At 34.8% G+C, this 22,234-nt stretch overlaps 2 protein-coding genes across 2 annotated transcripts in view; one reads left to right on the top strand and one right to left on the bottom strand.

The window, feature by feature from the left end:
* Positions 1 to 2,970: 2,970 nt before the first annotated feature.
* LOC124372258 (E3 SUMO-protein ligase ZBED1-like) lies at positions 2,971 to 4,790 on the bottom strand. The gene is made up of 2 exons (XM_046830634.1): positions 3,699 to 4,790; positions 2,971 to 3,592 (listed from the first exon to the last, which is right to left on the bottom strand). The coding sequence occupies exons 1-2, from the start codon at positions 4,356 to 4,358 to the stop codon at positions 3,422 to 3,424; spliced, it is 831 nt and encodes a 276-aa protein (XP_046686590.1). The 5' UTR covers positions 4,359 to 4,790; the 3' UTR covers positions 2,971 to 3,421.
* Positions 4,791 to 5,005: 215 nt separating this feature from the next.
* The window catches only part of LOC124372259 (dynein axonemal heavy chain 5-like), a gene marked incomplete at its 3' end in the record, with an annotated part of 33,252 nt that continues 16,023 nt past the window's right edge, over positions 5,006 to 22,234 (top strand). Inside the window, exons 1-7 of the mRNA XM_046830635.1 lie at positions 5,006 to 5,134; positions 8,269 to 8,461; positions 9,242 to 9,477; positions 14,559 to 15,080; positions 16,013 to 16,773; positions 17,654 to 17,717; positions 19,025 to 19,084. Coding sequence (XP_046686591.1) covers positions 5,006 to 5,134; positions 8,269 to 8,461; positions 9,242 to 9,477; positions 14,559 to 15,080; positions 16,013 to 16,773; positions 17,654 to 17,717; positions 19,025 to 19,084 — 1,965 coding nt within the window. The remainder of the gene's footprint in view (positions 5,135 to 8,268; positions 8,462 to 9,241; positions 9,478 to 14,558; positions 15,081 to 16,012; positions 16,774 to 17,653; positions 17,718 to 19,024; positions 19,085 to 22,234) is intronic.

Raw genomic sequence — 22,234 nt, 5'->3', positions numbered from 1 at the left:
AATTTTAAATAGTAAGCAGGTAAATGATGTTCTTTTGCGTTTTCTTCTATACCTTCAGCTTCTTCCACAAACGCTTTAAAATGGATCAGTTCTTCCCCAAGTTCAGATGTGAGATCCAAGGAATATTTATCCACCAAACCACACGCTTTTTGATGAATTTCTTCATCATTTAGTTTGTCCATGTTATACAAAACACCAAAAACCTCATTTTGATCAAAATAAATGTTTGACCTGTTGTCTAATTCCTGGGTTATATTGTCAATAACAATATAAAATGTATATACAATCATGTTTTGTCTTCCATCAAACCTACTGGTATCATTATCAGTGCCATTTAATTCGTCTTCATCTGACATTCTATTTCTCTTCCTTCTCCTTTTCGTGTCTTCCTCGTAGTTAGCTACCTCACTTTTTATTAATTCCATACCCTTCTGTTCATAGTAATCATATCTCTCTCTAAGGGTCTGTACGTAATCTCTAAGTGATTTAAACAGATTACAAACTATTCCCAAGTCAGCACTTGTGCTTTACATGGTTTTACTAGTAGCGTTGAAACGTTCAAGGATATCATTCCAAACTGCCAGTAGTATTACTATTTCAATTTTGCCAAATGAGTTGCATAGACCCTCAGCTGCAACTCTACATTCTGGTTTTTCTTGTGGGTTCTTCGCTATTTTTTCAAGTGCTGCATGAAACTCCCAGTAGTTAAAAATTAAAGCTCTTGAAGCATTCCACTTGGCTAACCACCTTGTAGTATTAAGTCTCTTAGGTAAAAGCTTTTGTTTACTATCGCTGTCCTTTATCAGGTTTTCAATGGTCACCCATCTTGAAGTTGATGCACTAAAGAAAACATACAGTTCTTGTATAAACATAAATAACTTGGTTGCTTGAAGGCAAGAGCTAGCTGCATGTGTTCCTACTAAATTCAATGAATGAGCGGAACATGGAATGAATTCCGCAAGTTGATTGTGGCCTTTGATTCGTGATTGAAGTCCTGAGTACTGACGAGACATATTCGCGGCATTGTCGTACGACTGGCCTCTCATATCATCTAAAGGTATTTTTAGGGAAGCCAACATGTTCAAAACAACTTCTTCCATTCCGGCACCAGTGTGATCGTCTATTCTGATAAAGCTTAAAAATCTTTCTATTGGACACCCATCATCTAAAATGTAACAAACAATAAATGTTAACTGATCGTGATGAGTTATATCGGGTGTAGAATCAATACTGATAGAATAGTATTTACTTAATTTTAACTCCTCGACGATGGTTGAAACAATTTTTTTATGCATTATTTCAGCCAATTCATTGCATATTTTTGACAAGTAACTCACTTTTCCTGTTCCATGATTGCCATGCGTTTGAAGATGTGCTTTTAAAAAATCGTCATACTCAGCTACAACCTCTAGTATTCCCATGAAGTTCCCACTTGTTAAAGAACCAAACACTTCATTCTTAGAACATCGAAAGGCCAATCCCCGAGACCCAAGGAACTTTATTACGTGAATAACGCGTGATAAAACTTTACGCCAGTAGTCAACTTCTTTCATGTACTGTTGATGTAATGCAGAATCAATTTTACCAAGAACATTTCCTCTCTTAACAAAAGAAAGGGTGTTATTTCTATGAGCTGAACTTTTTTCATGTTGTGAAAGGCGGCTTACATTCTTCCAATCATTAAATCTATTTGTAAAAGCAGTGTCACAATTAATTGATTCATTGTGAAATAGGGTACAAGGGACACAATAAAAACAACCTGCAGAGTGTGAATACATCAGCCATTCCCTCTTTTGTAATTGTCCATTTTTCATGCGCGTAAACAGCATGCTCTTGTTGGCATAACACGTTTTATCTAAATACACACGCTTAGATGTTGAAAAGTCACAATCTGTAATTTTTGATAGGTGCTTTGGTAAGCTTTTAATTATAATGTCTTTCATTTCGTTGGTCAATGGCCCCCAACAATTTGGATCAGTTAAATCAAAGTTAACATTCTTCTCTGGTACATTAAGACTACTGGTAGACTGTATTTGTGGATTTGAATCCGGAAGGCTGTGTATAACTGAGTGTTTGTATTTATCGTCATCGTGAAGGGCGTCTTGTTCATTACTTAAAAAACTACTTTCAGGGCTTGTTTCTGAGCTACAACTACGTGTAGACACGTCTTGTAATGCATTTGACCCTGATCCTTCTCCAGTCGCTTTGCTGTCAAATTAAGTTGTTTTGGAGGTTATGAAAAATGTGTTTAGTTTAGGGGTTTTATCTAATAATTTAGAGGCAGCATCATCTTTTGCCTTTTTTTAACTTACGCTTGAAAGCACTACTTGCTGAATGCAAATTTTGAGACATCTTTGATGGACTGATGGACGTCAGTTAGGTACTTTGTTACTTGAATTACTGTTCAGTAATTCACTTCACTCATACTAGGCATACTCACTGAAATACGAATGACTGAACTGTTACTAAACTAAAACAAAAATAGATAGTATACTAGTAATATACTCGTACTTTATAGATTGAATGTAACAGCACGTTTAAAACATATATCAACAACTATACTCGAACAGAACAGTCAACAATAACGTTCAACCCTGCTGGGGTAGTGCCGATCACTACACTAGCTTAGTGATGGATTATTCGAATAAAAAAGTTATTCGTTATTTGATAGTTTTTTGCCATACAATTAATCGATTGTTTTAAAATTATTCGAATAATTTGGGTGAATAAATGTTTTGAATAAACTGTTACGGGTTGCGGCCGTTTGCGTTTAGTTTTATTCGCTCAAATTATTATTCTTTCTTTGGGGGAAGTATGGGACCTGTTTATTCATTCAGCTGTTTGTAAATGTGAGCTGAACGAATAAATAACACTTATGATTGATCAGTAAGAAAAATATTATCATTAAATTAAAACATTGTATTAATTTTGTTGTTTTAGATATAGAAAATTACGTATTAAATTTGTTATTTAAAAATTAACCTTATATAGCATTGCACTTAAGATAATAATTGCCAATTCATGAAATATTGAAATTATTAGTAAATTAATATTCATGTATTTTATTCGTTAGTAAAATGTTGGAATTGTTTATTTGACCAGATATGTTTTATTTATTACTTATTTTACTGTTAAGTAATAATGTTAACGGGGTAAACAAATGTTAGAACAACTTCAGGATTATTACACACAATTTTATTCTTACATTTTAAAGGAAATTAATAATAAAGGCATAAATTCAGTGAATATTAAAATATTTTAACAAACAAGAATATGAACAGTAGTATTGATTAAAAGTAATAAAAACACATAAATTTTTCTGTTAATACTACTTAGGAAAGCAACAAAGAAAACTAAAGTTTAGGTTCAAAAACCAGCACAAAATAAGTTAAATTAATGTGAAAACACACAAATGGAAAGTTCACTCCAAGTTTGAATGTAAAAATAATATGTTGTTAATGTTTTTTGGCTTTAATCGGTTTCTCCGATCATTTACTACTTGTCCCGCAATTGAGAACAGTCTTTCTGACGGAACAGAAGTGGCGGGCAAACACAAATTTTTTTTGGAGATTGTATATTTCAGGCAGTACATCTTTGTATTTACGGCAAAAGGGTAGAGGATTTTCCCAACGTTTTGGTTGAGGAAGTTCTAAGTAATGCCGCACTATTAGAGCAGTACTTGCGATGGAAGATGATACTTGATTTTTCTTCTTTTCTTCTATCCTCGAATCGACCCATTTCCATAGATTTTGTCTCCTTGCAAGTTTTGTTTTTGCTTGCGTAGCCTGCTCTGAAACAGTTTCTTCTGTCTCCTGAACTTCTTCGATAATTTCCTCTGACGAAGGAACAGAGTCTGATTTATTTTTAATATTAAATTCCAACTCTTCCATGATTATTTTCTCTGCCCTATCAGCATTTTCTTTCAATCCAAAAGAAGTTTTCATAAATCTCGGATCGAGAAACGTGGCTTTTGATGCTATTTTATTTTGTTCCCATGCAGAGAACCTCCTATGAATAACTTCTTGAAGCTTGTTTTTTAAATAAATGGCAACATCCGTTCCTGGCGACAAAGATTTGATGACATACTGTACGCTTCTGATTAGAGGAATAACCATAGAAATCGTAGGGTAAGTTTCACCCGATAGTTCTTCAGTAATTGTCTCCATAGGCTGGAGGACTTTGACACAATCACTTACAACCTGCCACTCTGAGGCATCGAGGGTTTCCGGAGACTTTGGTAAATGTGACAAAGCAACACATAAGGGTGTTCTTATTTCTAACAATCTATTTAACATTATTAGAGTGGAATTCCATCTTGTAGACACATCTTGTTTTACTTTTAAAAGTGGAAGTTTCATTTCAGTTTGCGTCTCCTTTAACTTGTCTGCGGCCAAATTGCTACTTTTAAAATAAGTAACTATGTTTTTAGCCTTCTTTACAATTTCTTTGAATGGTGGATTGTCTTCAATTGTGTCAGTAACACAGAGATTCAAGGTGTGTGCAACACAAGGTACGTGTGTCTTTTTTAAGTGCTCATTGACAGCACATTTTATGTTGGACCCATTATCTGTAACAATTGCTGTTATTTTATCAGAAATATTCCATGATGAAAATACTTTGCTTAATGCACTTGATAAGTTTACGGCAGTGTGGCTGCCAGGAATTTCCCTTGTTTCAAGAACGACATTTTTTTGTTCGTCATTAAAAATGAAATGACATGTCACTGTAAAATACGACTCATTTAAATCCGAGGACCAAATGTCCGTTGTTATACCAACACTCTCAGTTTCACTAAGCATTGATCTAATTGTTGAGGAAATGTCATTGCAAATACTTGGAATGATTGTGTTTGTTAATGTCTTTCTTGAAGGAAGTGTGTACAATGGTTGAAGTTTGTTAGAGTACTCTTTAAAACCTCTATTCTCCACTATTGACAAAGGTTGCAGGTCTACACCAATCATTTTAACGAGTGTTCGATCAATAGACTTTTTCTCCGACTGAGATAATGACGTTTTTTTGGGTTACCTGTGTCAGTTTAAGCTGCCGAGGGCGTTTCTTTAAGGGCTCAGATGACTCCAAAGATGCTACAGAGGCTGAAAAGGATGTAGATTGTGTTGGCTGCAGGAGGAAGATGGTTCGGAGGACATTTCACCACTTTCACAACTAATATTTGATTCGTTAAAATTTAAAGTGTGTGGGTGTTTAAATTTTAAATGGGACCTCATGTTGCTAGTATTATTTTGATACTGCAAAGATTTTTTACACAGCCTGCAAATAACACTATTTTGTTCCTTTTGATCAAAATATTCCCACGCTTCAAACTTTTTCCTGCTCATTTTGAGGAGTCTAACAGTTAACACTATTCACAGCAAATACAGAAAAAACAAAACACAAAATAATACTATAACTTAATCTCAACAACAAACATGTTAAATTAGTCACGTATGTGGTCAGACAAGTGACAAGAACTGAACTGATGTCTGATACTCAAGTAACATTTTAGTAACGAAATATTATATAGAGAGCCCTATTCTAGGAATTGTGGCGAGAGGGCAAGGAAGGAGATGTCTTATTTCCGCCCTAACCGCGCGATACGGCGCAGTACCGTGGGATTGGAACGTATTCATATTATTCACTTCAGATTCAAACGAATAAATTATTCGATTAACAAAATTATTCGAATAACAACTATTCGATTAACAAATTTATTCGATTAGCGCATCACTACACTAGCTGTCAAGCGGGAGCTAGCAGGAGCATCTTACTGTCGTTTCGTGTCGCGCTTCCCCCACTCTGCGATTGGTCGTCTGGCGCGGGCGCGGCAACTATACAGTTGAAGGAATTTAGCTGTGCTCGTAGGGCCCAAATACTACCCTTTCAACAAATAAACTCTATCTGTGTGGCGGGTTGCGTTTACGTGCTAGCCGCTGAGATGAAGGCGCAACAATCTCTTTAAAGACTTTAAACTCACGACTTCGATTTGCAGATTAGTATTGACAAATACATTATTTTCAAAAGCATGTTAAACAACACCATAACAACTGAAAAAAAGGATAAGTCCTAGTATTGCTATTATTTGGTATTCTCTTGTTATTTAATTCCACCACAATCAGCATTGTCACAAAACAGACTGATTGTAGTGAGTGTGATTAGTTATTTGGGTCAATACGATTCCTGAAAGGAGGGTTTATCCATGAGTCACAGGAAATGTTTTCGGGACGCAGCGCATAATGCTACCCCGCCACCCCTCTCGCCTATCACCACACACTCAAGGTTACGCGCACAGCTAAAGTCCTCGAACTGTACTGAGCGCAGGGAAGGATGGCCCTATAGACGGGGCGCGGAAAGATGAACGAAGGCGATCGCGCATTTAAATTACTACAATTCTTGTGTAGCGTAAATTTACGGGTTTTTTTTATTTTCGTTGCGGATAGCATCGCGGTTAACCCGCTCGCGGTAAATCGGGAGTCTTGTCTACTGTACATTGAAAAACTCGTTTTATATGAATAAAACAATTTTATGTACTGGAGGAAAATCTTTTTTTATTTTTGGGGTTTGCGGCCCCTTTAGACCTGCGGCCCCTAGGCAGTTGCCTATCGTGCCTAATGGGAAATCCGCCACTGCTTGTTGCCATGATGTTGAAATAAGAATTGTTCTTACTTTTGTTATTCTTTCAATCTATAAATTTAAAATAATTAAATTAATTAAATATATGACCTTGCTGTCATAGTACAATGCTTACTCAGAACATTTGATAGGTAACATTAAACAGGCTCTTTCAATTAATATTTCACAACTTTAGAGACCAAGATTGGATTTTTAAGTGCTTTAGAGACTAGTAGGACGCAGCCTGGAGGCATTTTCGAAATAAGAATAGGCCTATATTCATCCCAGGGACTCCATTAAAAATGTCAGCACAATCGGTTGAACGTGTAGCAATGGTATGCATGAAAGCAAAGCAAACTAACAAAGACACTTTCGCATTTATAATATTATTAAGATGTAAACTGTATATGTACAAAATTAAAAAATAAAATAAAAATATTTAACAAATTGAAAGGCTGATAATTCAGTGTATGCAATATTCTAAATTAGCTAATATTGTGTGGGGCTAATAACATTCTTTTAGCCCCAAAAATCCTTACTGAATTTATGACTTGAGGTACCGAAATACACTGAGTTTATATGAGTAGTGAATATAAATAGATGATATTTCCATAAGACTTATAGTATCAATACAGAGTAAAATTTTATACTTATCATTCTACAACAATAGTTAATTTTTGTCAATCAATAAACGTGTTTGACAATTTCAAATTCTGTTTATATGTAATCGAGACACATGTTCTTACTAGTATACACATCGTATTATACTGATTCTCTCTATTATTCTGTTTGACAGGCCTGTGACCGTTCGTATGCCAGATTAAAGTTAAAAAGTGGAACAATCTCTCATTTATAAAAATAATTAATTAATTATTATAACACTCAGAAGTCAGGTGTTTAAAAATGTTAGGCAGTGAGGTTGGCAATGCTGGCTTTCGGACATTTGTTTATCAATATATGTTACAAAAACTGAAATACTAGTACGTTTTGAGAGCTAATATTTACCCTTTTCTTCAGGTGTAAAATCTTGACATAAATTTTAGGATGTAAAATAATTAATGAGTCAAAAAAACATGTTAGCGATACAAAATTCATATGTGTCAACAAAAAGTTGTATGTAAAAAAAAATAAAATGCCAATAATACAATAATATCAGTTAAGTGTATTGCTTTAACACAAAATGTACACATCGTGATATGTAAGTGGAAACTATATGGGAAATTCCATCTGCTAGTCCTGCATCACAATGATTGTTTCAGTGTTTTTATGTGAAGATGTCCAAATTTAAAATTTCTACCATGTGTACCACTTGCACCTTTGTGAGCTCATCTCTATATGGTTGTGTTGATAATCATGTCCATTTCCTAAGCAGTTACAATCATTTTACATATTTAAATCAATAGTAACATAAGTGGAAAGAAACATGGAACTAATGAAAATAAGAGATGTATGGAATGATGGGAGATTGTACAGATACACAACAACCATTGTAACTATGATACATTTGACTTCTAATATTAAGACTACTTAATGACACTTATTTATTATTATATGAACTACTTCATTAATATAATAATAATTAAAAAATGTGATTCTTTCAAAAAATAATTGTAATATGTCATTTGCCTTGAAAATCCTGTTAACCAAGAAAGGAAATTGCAGGATCTGGCAGCTTTCCATGATCGGTGGTTGCCCTATAAGTTCCTGTGGGAGAATGAGAACGTCAAGAAGGATATCCACAGTGTGAACCTGACCGAGTCTGAGGCATCCCTGCGTAGACATGGCGAGCTGGAGGCTGAGCTGGCTGTGGAGCCGGATATGCAAGTTTTTGGCAACTGTCTCACCATATCCGTCGGTAACTATCTTCCTACATTCACAGCAACTGAAAACTGGTTCTCCTCTTCCCGCCCAATACATGTAGAATTTTGGTTACAACACATATTTATGTGTACAATGTTTCTGGTCACTATTAACAGGTATCAGAGGTGTTTTCTCAATACCTGTTCTATAACATGTTAATTTTAACAATTGTGGATGTCATAGGTTATCCTGACCAATATCTCCTGTCATAGGTCAACTTAACCCCATAGCTCTGACATCACAGATTACTTACATCTCACCACCTATGGTGTTACAGGTTGCACAGTAACTGTGATGTTACAGGTTTTTCAATGTCTCAGTATTTGTCATGACATAAGTTGCCATAACCTCACCATCTTGGAATCAGTGGTTGGTTACCTTTAACCTCAACATCTCGGTATCACAGGCTACGTCATCTCTGTATCTCATGGTATATTATTCTAAACAGCTCTGGTGTCACAAATTACTTTATCTCAGCAGGTTTGGTGTTCCTGGTTTCACCTTAATTTCATAATAAATTTCACTGTTTTCCTCAACTTAACGGATGGACAGACATGTAAAAGGAGTTTCTCTGTTGCTGCACTAGTTAGACTCAGTTATTTGTTGTTTCATTGATCTTTAAATCTTCCAACCGCAAGGAATATTTATTTTTATATAGAGGCTGGACAGTGTAAGATTTAAAATGTCATTGTGTCCAGTAGTCTTTTATATAATTTAACTACAAAATTTTATTAAAAGAAAGATGTGTTGCCACGCTTAAGTTGTTTCTGTGTAGAGAAGCTGAAGTTCGGGCTTCTGACGGAGGTGAAGGCATGCACATACCGAATTGGTCAGTTGCTCAAAAAGAAGTATCATCGAGAGATGGACTATGTGTACGCAGTAATGAGTGAAATGGAGCGAAAGCTAGACCGCCAAATCCGGGACTTGGACGATGTGCGGCTGGTTATGGATACACTCAAGAAGATTCGGGAGCAGGAGGTTGACATGGAACTCAGGATTGAGCCTATAGAGGTCAGTTTTGATCCTGTAACATTAAAACTTTAGCTGAGTTGGAAATCTGCTGGTTACTGATATAATGTTAATTCCTGTTATAGTAACATATTACTAGTACTTATTATTTTTTTCAGAGGATAAAATACTTTTTAAGCATCATCAGGACTAGATGTTCTGCCTGGTATGTCGGACTCGGAAAATCCCCATACCAACAAAAAACAACCTCTGTTTTCGTTCCCCACACGTAGATGCAGGGAAGACTGGTTCAGAACCGTGTTAGCATTACTTCAACCCAGTCTGTGTTGCATCTTATGATATCTCTTCTTCCTTACTGGCCTCTTTTGACAATTTTTTTCTTGCATTCACATGTAGGCTGCAACATCCTCCCAGTTTTATTTTTGCTGTAGCATGGGCAACACTATACAAAAAACCACAAGAGAGTGCAGTTGAGGGAGGAGCCTATTTTGCTGGTGACCTTGGAGCGGCCAACGAGAACTGAGCGACGTTGCGAAACTTGTTCCCCGCTGTAACCAAAAGCCGCGCGAGTCCAGCGTTCTTAAAATACTTAACCGTTACGCTTGAAAGAAATGTTAGAGCTGTCTTGAATTAATTAACTACGTATTACAAAATATAATTTTACGGTCATTTTAAAAAAAAAGTACATCTCTGTAGCTTATTTCCATGTTGAGTTAAATGGATTGAAATAAATTATTGTATTATATTACTCATATACGAAGATCGTAGGATTAAAATCTTTAGCCGAAATATAAATTAAAAAGAAAACATAAAAATACCGCAAAAACGTTAATTTCCTGTATTTAACAGTTAGATAATGCCATTATCACTGATATATAATAAGGCATTACATGTTTGCATAGTATAATCATGTTATGTTAAATGGATTTTCAATTTGGTAAAAAAGTTATCAAATACATCTGAAATATATGTTCTTTTCAATAAATATACTTATTCAGTACATAACGGTGGAAATTGTTGCTGCAACGATTTTGTTACGCACTTCGGTTCTCATAAATTTATAACCATTTGAAAGCATTTTTCCTACCTGGCTATTAATAGTCTTGAATCTCTGTTATGTAAAACTGTTTTCACACGTGGGTGATTTAAATATTTAAATTGGCCATAGTTGAAAAATCATACAGCACAAGTATTTTTATAATATGAATGCACTTTCTTATAAAATTCTAAAGTAACGGTTTTCTATAACATCCAATGAAATTTGAACACGGTACATAATAGATGATGTCAGACGAGTGAAAATGTGGAGGAAATGGGTGAAATACCTGTAAACAAAAGCCGCACCAGCCAGCAGTGGTGGTAATACCAGACGGATGAGTCATACTGTTTCCAAGAAACAGCCCCTTCCTCCTTCCGGTCTCTGACCGTCAGTCAGTGCCTATTGTCGCTTAATCAGTGGCAGTTGAAAATACTGCATTCTCTTCAATTCCAGTACGCGTATATTATTTTGTGCTGAATTTTACTGTTGATGAACGTTTTCGTGTTTTTAAGTGTTGTTTATTGGTAGCTATTATAAGTGTACCGATTATTTTCTGTGTAGTGTCATTAAATTGTAATATACTTGTTATTGTGATTCCTTATTTGGACAAAATGGAGTGTGATGATGTTTGTTCAAGTGCACAGCCATCCGGAAGTAAGAGCGGTAGTGGAAAAACCCTACGTAGTGGAGAACGACGTATTATTTACAACGTTTACAACTTCTTAAAAAAACTGTCGTTGACAAATTTCCGAGAAACTCTAAACTTTAAGCAAAGTGGTAAACTGTGTGCTGAGGCCTGCGGTTTAAGTGAAAGAAAAATTAAGTTAACAAAATAAGTAAAGAAGCTAAGCTGTCCGAAGAAGATGGACCTTCATCATCAGAAATTAAGTTTTCAACGCCAGGAAAACAAAGAAGTCGAAAATCCAAAATAACAGGCTTTGATGACTTTGAAAAAGATGTTTTGAGACAAACTGTCCTTTTGTAATACGACAGAGGGGAATTTCCCACATCAAAAAGAATCACGCAGGATCTCAAACAAAAACTTGATTACAACAGATCGGTAACTTCAACAAATAGATTATTAAGGCATGTTGGTTTCAGGTATAAGAAAACCAATGATGGTAGAAAGTTTTTATTGGAACAAAATGATATTGTAGCGGCTCGTTTAAAATTTTTGAGAACTATGCAAGAGCTTAGAGAATCTGGTGATTGTAGGCCCATATATTACCTTGATGAAACATGGGTTAATGAAAACCATACTCGAAAATACATATGGCAGGATACGACTGAGTCTAGTGGACTAAAGGTTCCTCCCAGCAAAGGTAGAAGATTAATAATTTGTCATGTCGGTTCGGCAAAAGATGGGTTTTTGCAAGAATGTAAGTGGGTTTTTCGGTCTAAGACATCATCCAGTTCGGACTATTACGATGAAATGAACGCTGAATCGTTTAGAAAACGGTTTAAAAAATTGCTATGCATTTTGGAAGAAGGCTCGATCATTGTTATGGACAATGCTCCATACCACTCAGTACTCGCCGAGAAAATTCCAAATTCATGGAAAAAGGAAGAGATTCAAAATTGGCTGTCTCAAAAAAACATACAACACTGTATGAAAGAAACGAAACCAGAACTTATAATGAGGGTTCTCCCATATAAAACCCAACAAAAAACTTATGAACTCTACGTATTAGCCAATGAAATGGGACATACAGTTGTCAGGCTCCCTCCTTATCACTGCCAGTACAATCCCATTGAAATGGTATGGGCTCAAGTGAAGGGAGAGGTAGCACGTAATAATAAGACATTTAAAATAACCTAAGTTGAGAATCTTGTTCATGATGCTCTGGACAAAGTGACTAAAGAAGACTGGCAATCAAGTGTTCAGCACGCAGAAGCCTTGCAGCAAGCTGATTTTGAAAAGGAATGTATCCGCACAAGTGTTGTAGAGCAAATAATTATAAACTTAGCAGACAGTTCTGATACAAGTAGCAGTGAGGCAGAAAGTGAAAATGAAGAAGATTCCGAGGTTTTGGCTATGATATTGCCGCCTGAGAGCGAATAAATAATATACAAGTGCAAAGGTAAGAATATTATTAAGTCAATCATGCTTTTTAACGTATTTCATTTTAAAATAGTAGGCCCTAAAAGTTATTTAGTGGAAAATTTGATTATTTCATAATTTAAAAATATAATTGTTCGATAATTTTAAAATTGATTATATTGTTATATTTTTTTAATTATTTTTAATCAAGCAACACGTCATGCAGTGTCCAATATAAGCAACATGTATATTAATTTTGTGTGTGTTTAGTAATCATTTAAAATCACTGAAAAGATTGTTGTATGGTATGGAAATAAGCAAGTACTTTACTCTGACTAACTGACGGGACGATTTGTTTGTTTTAATCGATAGTTAGTTTGTAATAACATTAATAAACTATACAAGTAATTTAAATATAATATAGCAAACTGTCAACGCATTTTAAATATTGTTTTTCAATTATACTGATAAGTTTTAAATGTTCAGTATCAGTGTTAGTTGTGACAGCGCAGCGGTTTATCAGTCACAATGCGCCAGCCGTGCCGGGCGGTAGCGGCAGTTGTGTGGCAACGTCGTGCAGGCCAGTCCATTCTATTGGTCGCCACCAACTGCACTCTCTGGTGGTTCCTTGTATAGGCTTGCCAGATTGATAGCCTTTCCAAAGATCACCTCGCACTGACTTGTGGTTCTTCCGTATATCGCATTCGAAAACCTGTGCTAAGCATCATCGGTTATGTCTAGACAATACTTGCAATTTGGGGACATTTCTAGTACTTATAGGCTAGGAAGTGACTAGTGAGTAATGAACAGTGGAGAGAAGTATGAAGCAGGTCATGCTCATCGGCGGCTAAGACAGTAATTTTTCACCTCACTTAGCTGTTAGATCATTTTATATTAGCTACTCTAATTTCCATGTAGCTCTTAAGCTCTAATACAAAAGATACAGACAGCAATATCTTAATATGTTTGCCAACCAAAGTAACAGACCATTAATACAGTAATATTTAATGCAAGGAAAGTTACTCATAGTGCAAGAGTGACAATTAAAATGTTCCTTTTCAATCGGATATATTATATTGCAGTTCATGCAATGAAAATGAACCTTTTCCACCACATCCTGTGTAAGACATTAGTTTCCTTATTTATCTTATGGTCAGTAAATAGAAAATACTTATATGTCCCCTTTATTAGAGTACACTTTATTAGATTTACTATACATATTATATGTAATGTTTGGAACTTGATCAACACATCTGGTGTTTCACAAAAATCTACCCTTCCTTTAAACAAAAAGATATAACAACACACCAGTCATACTTTCTTCAGATATAATTTATTACAATTACAATTATTTTTCATCGTTAAGCAACATTGTGTATCTTTACAGTAATTTCTGCTTCAGTGTCAGTGTTTCTAATATGTTTTATATCCATATCAAACTAAACAATGCAACAAGCTATACTCTACCCATACACCGCACAGCACTTTTCGAGGAGAAACCAACCTACATTGGGCGAAAGCTATGGAACCATCTACCACAACCATTAAGAGAGCTTCAGGGTAACGCTTTTAAAAAAGCACTCCATGACTTGCTTGTTAGACAGCCTTTCTACACAGTTGACGAATTCTTGAACCAAGACTGGAGGCCTCAACTGGAACTCACCAATCGCTCTCAAATGTGATGCATCATCGGACTCAAAAATTATTTTTCCAAAACAAGTTTATTTAATTTCTGACTCTATTACTGTTCTTGATGAATATGCTAATAAAGAAGTTTGTCTATTGTCTATTGTCTAAAAGGATAACAGTTTGGTAGACCTTTGCCATTGTTACAAAAATCTTATAAATCACAAATCGTCTATATAAATTAAACACTCAAAAATAAAATGTTAATAAATTTGATTAATCAACATTAATTAAAACTGTAATTTTACTTAACCCTGCATCATTAAGCGGCTTATAGACGGGGAAAGTAGAAACAGCAAGTTACTGGCGGCCAGTACTTGACAATACGTCACTTTCCACCAATTTCCATTTACACAGGGAAAGTTATTGGCAGCAAGTATATCAGTTGTACTGTCGGCCAGTAGGCCAGTCTATTGTGAAATCATGTCGGATTGTGATGAAGAATATTGCGAAGCTTTTAATGAAGCAATTCAAGATTGTGTTGTACTTTTAAGTGAAGAATTGCAATCTGTTTTGAATAGGAAAAGAGTTTGGGTGAAGAAGTGGGTCGACAGGAGACATGAATTTGGTGCATCTGCAACTCTTTTTCGAGAACTCGCAATGGAAGATCCTCTGGATTTTAAAAGACATTTACGTATGAGTGTCGAAAAGTTTGAGGAGCTGCTACATATGGTAGAACCCATAATTCGTAAGCAAAGTACTCCAATGCGTAAAGCATTGACCCCCAGACAAAAGCTTGAAACAACTCTGCGTTTTCTGGCTACAGGTGACAGTTTGCAGTCGCTATCATTGCTATTTCGCATACCAGCACCTACAATTTCGATTTTTTTACCAGATGTTATGAAAGCCATTGTGACCTGCTTGAAGAGCTTTATGGAGGTAAGCAGATCCAACGCATTCTTTAAATTACCTAATGTTTAGTAAAAACATACAAATTTCAATTCAAAATATACAAATTTGACACAACTTAAGCCTACGTAGGCCTACTTCGCTACGTAACTTATACCTACAAACTTTAAGGTTTATTAAAAGTAGAACTCACTTTGCAATGTAAAAGTTTTATTTAAAAATGTATCATACACTAGTTTGTTAGGTGAACTTAAAAGAAGCTTATTATATGGATACACGGGCACACAGTTGTATGAAATATATATTTCAATTATATGTATTCAAAGTTTGATTTGTAACGTACAAAAAATGTGAATAGAATGAAAGAATGTAGAACAGTTTTAGTTTAATTCTGTATAAAACGTGCCATGATCTTGAAAAATACTCTGAGAGTAAGGTTGCAGTTCGCTGTCATCATTGTCATCGTAGCTGCTGCCTGTCGACATGATTGGAGATGGGGGTGGGTTCATGGTCTTGAGCCTTTCTTTAGTTATTAGGCTTTGAAATTGTTCTTGCAGGATAATAAAGCTTCTGAGCGGGAGGGTCCTCAACTGGGTAGCCATGTGTTGAGCAAACGCATCATACTCATCTTGCTTTTTACTTGCAGAAGCTGTACTTTTTGGTCGGTTTTCTGCTATCTTTTGTAGTTTTGCAATTGATTGCTCGACTTTGGCCAACTTACTGACTCGTCGTTTTTTAATATTATGTGGAGGAACAAAAGTTGTTTTTTCAACAGACTGATCTGTATTTTCATCCAGCTGGCTCTCGATTTGAGTGTTATCAGTCTCTTCCACCTCCACTAATGTTTCCTCTATGAAGTCCTGGTCCGTAGTGTTATCACAATCAGCCTGCAACATAAAAGGCTATCACTATTAGTGTCAATGTTATTTATGTACACTATCTAATACAAATGTTGTTTTTAGGTACCAAGCACTACACGTGAATGGGAAAACATACAAAGAAGCTTCAATGTAAAATGGAATTTTCCATCATGCTGTGGAGCCCTCGATGGGAAGCATGTCGCGATAAAAAGACCACCTGGATCTAGCTCTGAGTTCTTCAACTACAAAGGAGGTTACAGCATAATTTTGCTGGCATTAGTAGATGCAGATTACCGTTTTTTGTACATCGATGTTGGATCAAACGGCAGAGCAAACGATAGCAGCGTCTACCGACTATCTTCACTAAAGAGAGCTATGGATTCAAATCAGCTTAATTGGCCGAATGACTATGTAATAGTAGCAGATGATGCCTTTCCACTGAGCATAAATGTGATGAAACCCTACTCTAAAAGGAACTTGACACTAGAAGAGCGTTTATTCAATTACCGCTTATCACGGGCTCGTAGGGTTGTTGAAAACGCGTTCGGTATTTTGGCATCACGGTTCAGAATATTTGAGAAATCCATCGATCTCAACCTTCCAACAGTAGACTTGATTGTTCAGTGCACATGCATACTTCACAATTGGTTCCGCACTACATCGTCCACAACTTATTTGGAAAAAGGAAGCGTCGATTTTGAGGATACAGAAACGGGGGTCATTCACCCTGGAAGATGGCGGTCAACCCCCACTTCTTTGCCGTCCTTGACCGTTGACCGCTCAACAAACCCTTCCTCTAAAAGTGCGTCTGATAAAAGAGACAAGTTTGCTACCTACTTCATAGGTCCTGGTTCCGTCCCCTGGCAAAAACAATCGATTGGATTTGAATAGTTGAAAAAAGAAGACAATCATGAGTTTCTTGTAAACATATTGATTTCTTAGTGTTTCATTAAAATATGTACCGTTGTGCATTTGTAGTAAATTAATAAAATATATTATTACCTTGTACTTTGTTTGAAGTTGTTATTGACGATGGAAGCTTTGAAAGGATGATAGGATTTCGGACATTTGCCATCGTTATTTGTTACAATAAAAATAGAAGTACGTTTTGAGGATTGACATCTATCCTCTTCTTCAGGTATAACTAAATTAAATTAAGTTACAACATTTGGCAACGGATTTCCAATAGAAGTTTAAAAGTATAAAATAAGTCATACATACCAGAAGACTGCTTGTGTACACTACACGCACGTTACGCGCACAAACCACGGACACGAGAGCAAGCACGAGTATTTTATACTCTTATTTCTAGTGGCAACCCGTTGCCAAATGTCGTAGCTTAATGTAATTTAGTTCTAATCACCTGAAGAAGAGGATAGATTTCAATCCTCGAAACGTAGTGTTATTTTTTATTGTAATATATAACGATGGCAAATGTCAAACATCCTATCATCCTTTCATTACCTTGTACATTTTTGTAGTTTTCCTTGATAACAAAAAACGCAACGTTGGAGGGGACTCAACATTACAATATTATTAATAATTATAAACTTAAATCTTCTTAGCATGAAATCTAAAAACAAATATTAACTGTTATACAGTTAAAAAATAATGTATATAATTTTTGTTTCCATTGAGGGTATTCAAATTTCCCTAATGGGCCCCCTTCTGATACGCTACGACTATGCTTGTAAATAATAGGTTCATATAATAAAAAATAATTGAACTTACCTGCTTCGCCAGGTTTGATTTTGAAGGGCGTGTTAAAGCCACAACTCTCAAAAAAGAGTCAGCAAGAGTGTACCAGGTAAGTCTTGGTACATACAGGTCATCCGTACCTTTGCCACTTGATTTAGATTCCTCAACTTTGACACGTTCTTGTCTGTACGTTGTTTTTATCACTTTAATTTTGTTCCGTAAAAAACAAATATCCGGTACTTGTATTCCTTGTTTCTGAATGTCGGTCATTAACCTATGCATAGCAGATTCACGCTTTTGTTTGTCAACGTATTCACGATGACGACAGTTCCATAGCAGCTCGTAGCTCTGAAAAACCTCCAAAAACTTTGAAATTTCATCACTATTCCACTTAATTGCACTTTTCTTCTTCTCTGCAACGCAATTTCCTGACATTTTCACAACGTACTACACCACAACAACATATCACAATGCGATCCGTTCCTTTACTTGCCACTGCTCTACTGGCGGTAAGTATGGGGAAGTGCTTGTTTTGACAGGAAAGTACTGGCCGCCAGTGGTCACGTGATCGCCCACGTGACCCGCTACTTGCCGTGGAGTGGCCAGTAAAAAACAAACAGGTTTGTTTTTACTGGCAGCAAGTAATTACTTACCGCTGGAGTGGAAAGGACCCCTTTAGACAGGGGAAGTAAGCGGTAAGTTGAAGAGGCAGTAACTGGCCGCCAGTAACTTGCTGTCTCTACTTTCCCCGTCTATAAGCCGCTTTAGTCACACTCGATTTGTAACATTGCCTATTGTGCACGACCTTGAAGACCATACTTAATTAATACATGGAAAACACAAACAAAAAGTAATAATTGTTACACGTAAAACATGTAAAGTCAAATTACAAAGTGTCTGAAAGTGCTGTTTTCTAATATGTTTCATACTAGAATATGAAAAGACAAAAAAACTATTTTTCTATATGAATCTTAAAATAATTGATAACAATTTAAAACTTGAATTTTAGTTAAGCATAGTAAAAACGTAATTTTAATTAACTATTGACTTAATAAAAATATAATTTCAGTTGAATTATACTTCATTAATTGCAAACTTAGTTTAACATGCTCAATATTCAAAATAATAACATTAATATAAAATTTAAAAATAATATGCCTCACAAAAACTTACATAAAGCAAACAAAACTTAATGAATCGTCCATCAGCTTGATGAATTGAATAAAATACTATTTTTAAAGATTGTAGTGCGAAAGAGTATTCTAAAAGACAGCTGGGCAGAAGGATAATGGATATTCACAATCTTACAAAATTGCTTGAATATTTCTAATTTCATGGAATCAGAGACTGTGTTACAAGGTTAATTAATTTACATTTTCAGTTACAGTTTCAGTTTTAACCTGTTGAATGTTGCAGGAGGCATTCAATGTCATCACTCGCTATGAGCTGCCTGTTGACAGAGAGGATTTAGAATTGGTATGTTATTTGTCAATTTTACTTTTAATGATCTTTGTATCTATTGTTCTCTAGCATTCTTTATTCATTTCAACCTTATTTTCAGTTGCATTTGATAAACAAATATTTTGTCCTTTCTATCTATACAATCTCAACAGTGAAGAAAGTATTTTTTCTGTAAAAAATTGTTTACTAGTTTTTCTTTTAATGTTGGGTTTCTAATACCAAATAAATGCTTTTTGAAAACAAGTGTGTATGTACTGAATTTTCTCAAATCTGCCATATATAGTCTGATAAAACCAAATCAAGTTTGATTTTATGGTTTTATACCAATAACAACCATTTTTTTTTGTCAACAATGAAAATTTAAAAAAATTGCTTCAACGAATTTTATAATATTTTAAAACTTTTTAGTCCATCAGGTGCATATCAAAATGAAGCAAACTGAATCTCTCAAAAATTCTAATTCAACAGTTTTGAAGTATTTAGTTTAAATTTATTAAAACCATGCTATATATGATCCATTTAAATATTTTAAATTGTAACAACATTTGTACGGTATGTGAGTCTAAATTACTGATATTTATGAATAACGTTTTTATTTTATTTTTATGACTAAAACTACAATTAATTATGAATTTTACAAACAAATATAGTTTAGATTAAAGAAATCATTTTTCTCATCAGAAAATACAATTTTAATTAACTTTTTATGTTTTATGACATAATATTTAATTAACAAAATTGGACAAAGAGTATTTTCTTAAGCCTTATCAATTTGATAACAGATTTTAGGTCAAATTTATCAATACTATCTAAGAAATGTTTCCACTGTTATAATAATTTTATTTTCATAAATTATGATATATACTTTGAAATGTTGTTGGTAAAAACCACTAATTTTGAAAAGATATCATTCATAAGTGATACAGTTTTTAATATATATACATAAAATTAATATATATATATATATATATATATATATATATATATATATATATATATATATATATATATATATATATATACAGGGTGAGTGGCTCTTGGTGTGACAAAATTTTTTGGGTTATAATGCAATGTAAACGTGATACAATGGCGGTTATAAAAAAGTCTAACTCAAAAAATTAGGTCTGAAATGAATTATTTTCAGTTTTTCGAAAAAGCCCGTGTTTTTTTACGTAAATCTGATATTTCTCAGCAACGTATAGACATATGTGAGCAAACTACATCATTTTTAGATTCTCCGTTAAATTTACAATTTGAAAAAGTTATCGGTTCAAACGGTAAGAAAAGAAAATTAAGCTTCAGGTCGATTCAAATGGCAAACTTGATAAGTTTCAAAAAAACTGAAATATCATTGAACCCCATATTTTTACCACACCCTGTACACAAGAATGTGTCAAGTGATATTAAAAACTTTGCTATTTAATGGGCTTTAATATTATATGCCATATGACCAACTATTTAGGTGTTTTGCCATTAAAAAAATCATTGTAGGTTAAAAGTTAACACTGGGTAGTCATAGGACGGTATAATAAACATAATGTTTTGAGCATTAGTAAAGATATTTAGTAATGGAACTTTAATCAATTATCAATAAGGTAAATGAAAATTAGAATACCTCATGAACACAAAACATTAAAAGTAAAATCATTGCACTTCATTCTCAAAATGGCGACCTTCTTTTCTCACACAATCTCTTGCTCGCTTTCTCATTGCTCCTACTGTAATTTTAAAAGACAGTTTTTCCCGAAGCTTTTGAGATGCCAGACCGATTCTGCGTCGTAATTCTTCTTCTGAGTTTACTGGGGTGGAATAAACTTCCTGCTTAAAAAAACCCACAAAAAAAAGTCCATAGGTGTAAGGTTGGGAGATCATGCAGGCCATGCGACAGTTCCCCCACGTCCAATCCACTCGGGATAGTTTTCAGTCAGCCATTGACGTACTGTTGCATTAAAATGTGGAGGGGCTCCATCCTGCTGGAATAAAAGCTTGTCTCTTTCAACATTGTTCAAACCATCTAAAAGGTTAGGTAGGTCGTGTTGCAAAAAATCTAAGTAGTTTGTTTCATTTACAGTGCCATCAAATAAGTGAGGCCCAATCAATTGGTCGCCTAAGGCTCCACACCAAACATTAATACTAAAACGTGTTTGAAAGGATTGTTCCCTTGTCCGGTGTGGGTTTTGTTGATTCCAGTGGTGCATATTATGACAATTGGAAATTCCTGCTCTTGTAAATAATGACTCATCAGTCCAAAGGATTTTTCGAAAAAAATATGCTGCTCTATGTCTCTGTTTAGCAACCAACGACAGATTTGTACTCTATGAGCATAATCAGTTGCTTTAAGACCTTGAACAGGCGTAAAATGGTATGGATGGAACTTATTCTTATGCAAAATGTCCAAAACCTTTCATAGTGATACACCTACGTCTCTAGCAAGTTGTATACTACCAACTTCTGGATCATTCCTAACTGAATTTAGAACTACTTCATCTAATCCTACATCATGAACAATGTGTCCTACTTCGTTAGGTCTTTTGTTAAATGTACCTCCCTCCACAAGACGTTGATGGAGTCTTGAGAACACAGAATGACTGGGAAGTCGGCGATCAGGGTAGCGAGCTTGATACTCTCTTTGGGCAGCACGCGCATTTCCATCACAAAACCCGTAAATAAAGTGCATATCTGCGTATTCTCGAGTAGTGAACTCCATGGCAGCGTACACTTGACTAAATTCAGCAAAAAAATAGTTTATTGGAGGTAGAAGTAATTCATATAGACACTGGTCTTACAAAACAAGATAAGGAATGAATGTACAATACTGGTGAAAGTGATAAGATAAGGAATTAAAACATTGATAAAGGATGTGACCATTAATCCGTAACTAGCATCCACAAATTATTTTAACCTGCTTTACTTTTTTGTAGTCTTCAATTCCTTGTTTTATGAAGCAGTTTTATAAAACATAAAAATAAAGTAAAGTTGTTATTAAACTGTTTTAATATTTTTGTAGCTTGCATGTTTTTTAATATTCAAACCGATAAAAGTAGGTAACCAAATACTTAACTATGGTGATATATCATACCATTTTAAAGCCTATTAAATGGCAAAGTTTTTAATAACACTTGACACATTCTTGTGTACAGGGTGTGGCAAAAAGATGGGGTTCAA

Source organism: Homalodisca vitripennis, unplaced genomic scaffold (assembly GCF_021130785.1).
Source record: "Homalodisca vitripennis isolate AUS2020 unplaced genomic scaffold, UT_GWSS_2.1 ScUCBcl_2796;HRSCAF=7895, whole genome shotgun sequence".
Lineage (NCBI taxonomy): Eukaryota > Metazoa > Arthropoda > Insecta > Hemiptera > Cicadellidae > Homalodisca > Homalodisca vitripennis.
This window is presented reverse-complemented; position numbering and strand designations above follow the sequence as displayed.